The sequence below is a fragment of the Rana temporaria genome, chromosome 10, assembly GCF_905171775.1.
Source record: "Rana temporaria chromosome 10, aRanTem1.1, whole genome shotgun sequence".
NCBI classification, from domain to species: domain Eukaryota; kingdom Metazoa; phylum Chordata; class Amphibia; order Anura; family Ranidae; genus Rana; species Rana temporaria.
In genome coordinates this window covers 117,104,562-117,110,705 of record NC_053498.1, presented here as the reverse complement: position 1 = coordinate 117,110,705, position 6,144 = coordinate 117,104,562, and the positions used below count along the sequence as shown (strand labels likewise).

At 35.2% G+C, this 6,144-nt stretch overlaps 1 protein-coding gene across 1 annotated transcript in view; it reads right to left on the bottom strand.

Moving 5' to 3' along the window:
- Positions 1-2,981: 2,981 nt before the first annotated feature.
- The window catches only part of LOC120915484 (5-hydroxytryptamine receptor 3A-like), a 43,087-nt gene continuing 39,924 nt past the window's right edge, over positions 2,982-6,144 (bottom strand). Inside the window, exon 9 of the mRNA XM_040326035.1 lies at positions 2,982-4,297. Coding sequence (XP_040181969.1) covers positions 4,029-4,297 — 269 coding nt within the window. The 3' untranslated portion in view covers positions 2,982-4,028. The remainder of the gene's footprint in view (positions 4,298-6,144) is intronic.

Here is a 6,144-nt window from a genome sequence, read left to right as displayed (position 1 = left end):
CTTCTTCTGAGTTAATTAAAAGATTGAAGATGTAGTTAATCATCCACACACTTCACACCAATTCTCGTCAGAATCAATTATCTGGCATGGTCTTTTTCCATTATGCTGGGGCATGGATTTGGTATATAGGTTATCTATGGATGCTATGTGTTCTTCATCCCTTATTCTGCAGTATTGCACAAGGTCTTCCTCTTTTCAAATTAGCTGCATCCTTTTCTTGTTTCTGTATGCATTAGCTTTCTTATATATAAACCTGTCAAGCAGTAAACTCCTCTGTGTGATGTCATCCTCTAATGTTAGAGAACAGACAAGGCCCCTGACTCCTCCTAGTTCCATTTAGAAAAATCGAATAATCGAATTCATAGTTAAGCTATTCTGCAAAATATCAATCATAATTCTTTAATCATAAGTACTCTTACAATTTTTTCTTTTAAAATATGTTTTTTTTTTGTTATGCATGTAAAGTAAAAAAAGGCAACTTTCTTACCAAAAAAAACACTGTCTGACAAGGGTAAACACAAAATTTCCTGAAATACAGAAAGCATTCAAAAGCAATTTAAAAGAGTTTTAAATCCATCTTAAACTGTGCATGCCACGACACAGTAAATCTTACATGTACTGTTTAGTGTACCATATTTTATTTTATAGTTTCACTTATTTTTAAAACAGAAAAAAATAGGTGCATACTGCGAAATAAAGATTATAATACTTATGTTTTAATACATTTTCATATTTATCATTATAATATTTTTACATGATGTATTGTTGTCCAAAAAACAGCAAATGTGAATACAGTTTTTTAAATAGGCAGTTACAAATAAATTAGAATTCTGTGCAATTCATAAACAATAAGAATGGCATATGCTATGTAATTTATCACAAAATCTTATACAATACATACACACATTCTGTTACACCATAGTAAGTCATGTATACATATATTTCTCTCAGAAAATTGATGTTTAGACTTTTTCACACACATACACACACCTAGATTACACAATAAAGTGAAAAATAGGTACATTGATTTCACTCACAATTATCACTATAATCAAGGTATGGCATTGTAATAAATGGAAAAAGAAAATATGGACAGTCGCACTCCAAAAAACTTTGATGGTTGTCTTTATTTAAAAAAGGAAAAATGAACTACAAGTCACAGCACACTACACGGGAGTAAAACAGCTGACACGTTTCACACTATAAATTAGTGCTTAATCATAGCTCATGGCAATGTAATACAGCTGTAATCATATATATAGTATATAGTTACATAGTTAGTTACATAGTTAGTCAGGTTGAAAAAAGACACAAGTCCATCTAGTTCAACCAAAAATATATAAACTTGATACATTATGAAGCTTTCATATTTGTATTTTCATTTTGAAATAACTGGTAAAGATCATTAGTGCACAGATTTTGAGAACCAACCAGGACAGGTCGTGTAAATATATCCAAAGTGACAAGCACAAAAATAGTTTTCGTACGATACCAGATCATACGATTTTCGTTTAAGTGGTACACTTTTCGTTCAGAAATACAATACACTACGTCAAAATTCTTATTCTGTCGTACGAGAATTTTCATAACTTTAGTAACCTCTTCATTTTCGATATGGAGACTAGCATGCAAAAAAAAAAAAGGACGATCATTCGTCTGATAATCTCATGGTGTGTACTAGGCTTATGATTGGGAAAGCACTTCTTATAAATGTGTCTTATTGCTGTCTGTATCCTGATTTCGGTCACAGAGGGCAAAAATAAGAAATACTATACTCTATAAAATGTTTTTTTTTATAACTGTCTGTGTTAATTTCCATTGTAACTCTTCTCCAAGTGGCACCAGCCACCAAAACAGGATCTAAAAAGAACTTCCTCCAACAGGGATTCAACAATATAGATAGGAAAATCTGTCTGGGTTTGATTTGCCAACAGTTTTTATAATCTTGTTCAAAGTTCATAAAGTTTATAGTGAATTTCTTTGAAGCCTATAGAGTGAGCGGATATTGTTATTTAATTGTAGCCATTTGTAGGGCTAATAAGCAAGTTCCTATCTGAATCAGCCATTGTCAACATGTGTCAATGGAAAAAAAAATCATAAAAATAAAACAGTATCTCTCCCTACACAGAATTGTCAGTTCTCCCTAACAGGTCCAACTCAGGGCTATAAGCATGCAAGCCTTTCATATTGAGGGGACTGAGTTATCTATTTTTTTCAAATTTTTAACTCTTTTGCTTCAGCTGACCGGGAAGAACTGTATTGTATTATGTTGTATATTGCATTATTATATTGTATTGCACTGTATTATTTTTTTGGTTGCAAAGTTATCAGGAAATCATCAAAAATCATCAGAAATTTGCAATTCGCAATCTTCACAAACCCATGAGAGTGGCAAACCCAAACTTAATTTTGATTTGCCAAACAATAAATAAATACAGTGGTTCTGTTTCTATTTTTATCCAAAACTCAGAAAAAATGTGGTAGAATTCGGCTTTAATCAGTACTACTTGCAAAGAGTTGGGAGCTGTCTGTAATGCTGTGTTCCTACATTCACAATTCAACAATTGCACTGAATAAAATATTAAATTAAACTCTGAAATATCATCATAGAGGTAAAGCAATTATAGCTCTTTTCATTTGGGGGGGTTTGATTCCTACCTTGAGCGCTGTCTGCATAGAGTTTGTACATTGTATGTCTGGGAGGGGGGGGGGGTTAAAGTCTAAAAACATAACACAGATTACTGTGGTACAACCATATGGGAGTTCCTTTGAAAGACATTTACCAATGTGCATGAATCTGTTTTATGAAATTTGTTGTGTAGATTTTGTGGAACGATATACATTTTGTAAATTAGTAGGTGCATTCCTTTTGTGGGTAGCAGGAAAAATTGCCTGACATTCTAAAAAAAAACTAACATTGGAGAGCACCTAATCCCATACAACTTGTTGAATCTTAAAAAAAAAAAAAAAAAAGGATAATATAAATACACTGGTTAAAATTAATAATGGTTTTGGGACAATTTTTATTTTAATATTTGTTTTTAATAATGTTACAAAGGTTCTAATACTCAGAAAATCTCCAAAACGTTATCGCAAAGTTTTAGCTATATATGGACTTTAAGTGAGGTGAATTTTTATTGGAACTTGTTAAGGCAAATGTCTGAAAGAAGAACTTGATAGTTTTTTTTCCCACCAATCAAAAGTTTACAGAAAAATTATCTTCCTATATATTATATTCGCAATATTAAAAACGTTGATTCTCTGCTACACACAATTTGGTTCACTAATTTAGCTAATCAAATTAGAAAAAGTAATACAGTGTCCATGAGCAAAATCAAGATATTTCCCCTTCATGAAACATCTGTAAAAATCAAGATATTTTGTCAAGTTTTCACAATTTTGATGGAATGCTTTAAAATAAATAGGGAAGGTAAAATTAAGGTGGTTTAATAAGGCTACAGTGGACTTTAAAAGGTTTCTAAAAGATAGATGAGCTCCCATCAATGGTCTTGTATAAAAAAAAAAAAATGGACACCTTTTAGCCTCAATTACTTACTTTATTTTTACAAAAAAAATGAAAAAAAAAAGGTAAAACAAAAAAGCATAGACAAAATTGGTAATTATATAAAGAAATCAATTTAGCCAAAATTACCATGCTCACCCCTACCCATAAATCAAAATATATAGATAGATGTACTACTCTGGCTTCCATGGTCTAAACCAGTGGTTATCAACCCTGTCATCAAGTACCCCCAACAGGCCATGTTTGCAGGTTTTCTTTAATCATGTACATGTGCTTTAATTCAGAGTCAATGGCTTGGTATTTTGGACAGCTATTTTATCTAAGAGAAATTCCCAAAACATGGCTTGTTGGGAGTACTTGAGGACAGGGTTGAGAACCACTGGTCTAAGCTACTGTATGTTTTAGAAACTTTGCTATGTGCACTCCTTTTTGAAAAACTATTCATAGTCCTAATTTTAATACAACTTTTTCAGGCATAAAACCTTCTCCATGGATCTAATTAAATTCAAATAACCTGCCAGCGTGCCCATATACATCCAATAGAAAGTCCAGATACCAACAATATAATGAGATACAATCGAAAAAGTAATTTGTCAATAATGTAGCTAATTTGAAGCCACTCCTGGATAACATATTGTTGGTTGCTTTTTTTCAGATGTTCTCGAATGGATCCAACTTCTTTTAGTATGTTAAGAAGCAATTCTGAATCCTGTCCCACTTGCAGCTGCCTGGTGTCATCCAATACATTTTCATTATTGTAAATTGTCAGTTTCTCTGTAGACAAAGAGCCAAGATTTTCCACAAAACAAATTTTAATAATGACAACTGTAAAACTTATAAATGTAATTCTACTCAAGACTAAAATTGGCCATACACTGTTTGAATTTTGGCCGATTTTGGTTGAATCAGCTGAAATTTGAGCTGTGGGTGGCCCTGCCAGAACCACCCAGCTCAACAAACAATTCAATTGAAAAATTGAAGTAGAAATTCTTCACCTTTGTTAACCCGTCTGTCTAATTTTGAAGATATTTGTAAAAAAAGATCCATATGCTAGGGGTATAATATCTGCTTTATATTCTCAGTCACTAATACAATTCAACATGGATAAACTATCCTATGTCCGAAAATGGGAGGAGGATCTGGAATCTGAACTAAATGCCTCTGATTGCAATCAAATATGGTATAACCCCATAACAGCCTCCCCAAACGTACTCGCGATGGAGGCAAATTATAAAGTATTAACAAGATGGTACTGTACTTAGTACTGGCTAGGGTAGCAAAATATGTGCAAAATTATTTTGCGCAGTGTTTTAGGGGTTGTTCTGATACAGGTACATATCATCATATTTGATGGTCGTCTCCGAAGGCGCTGACATTTTGGACGGAAATTTTCAAAATTGCAAGCAGTTTGACTAAGAAGAAAATTCTTTTAGACCTCAAAACAGCATTGCTCAACTTGAAACCTGGTAATATAACACATACCATATTTGATTGCGTATAAGACGACTGGGTGTAAAAGACGACCCCCTAATTTTCCAGCTAACATGTTGGTTTTGGGATATACTCACCGTATAAGACAACCCCTCACTGTGCAATTATTACATGCCTCACTGTACCATTCCATTCCCTGCCTCGACGATCTCCCTACCTTCTCCTGTTTGCAGCGTACAGACGGCGGCCATCCATTATTCAAAAGCCACGCCTCCTTTTCAGGCTGTTCCATGATAGGCGGAACACTAATTTTCCCAGCAGAGCCTCTGTTCAGTGTTCCGCCTATCACGGATGTCCTCTCGTCCGAGGCCGAGGCTGAGGATGAGAAGGCATCCGTGATAGGTGGAACACTGAACAGAGGCTCTGCTGTTAAAATTAGTGTTCCGCCTATCACAGAACAGTCTGAGGAGGAGGCGCGGCTTTTGAATAATGGATGGCCGCCATCTGACACACAGGTACCCGGCGTATAAGACGACCCCCGACTTTTGGGGCATTATTTTAGATCAGTGGTTCTCAACCTGGTGGTCGGGACCCCCTTGGGGGTCAAATGATGATTTGCCAGGGGTCACCATATCCTGGGCTTTTCCTGAAGCCCACACTGCTCTCCCAGCTTTTTTGCAGCCACCCTGAAGGGATGTCCCTGGAGCCTGTGGACACCCAGCTGGGCTGTTCCTGGAGCCCACAGCCACCCACTCAGCCTCTTTTGCAGCCGCCCATTCAGTTCATGACATGGTTTGGGGGCAGAGACTAGAGTTCAGCTTACTGGTGAGAAATGTGAAGTGGGAGGGGCTGGAGGAGACCCTATCTTTTGATTTTTTTTACTTTTTGCTATAATAAATATGCCCAAAAATAAAAATATGTCTTCATCAGTTTAGGCCAATATGTGTTCTACATATTTTTGGTAAAAAAAACAAACAATAATGCAATAAGCGTATATTGATTGGTTTACACAAAAGTTATAGCCTCTACAAAGAAGGGGATAGATTTATGGCATTTTTATTATTATTATTTATTTTTTACTAGTAATGGGGGCGAATTGCGATTTGTAACCGGACTGCGACATTGCGGGGGACATATCGGACACTGTTGACACTTTTTTGGACCATCTATACAGCAATGAGTGCTATAAA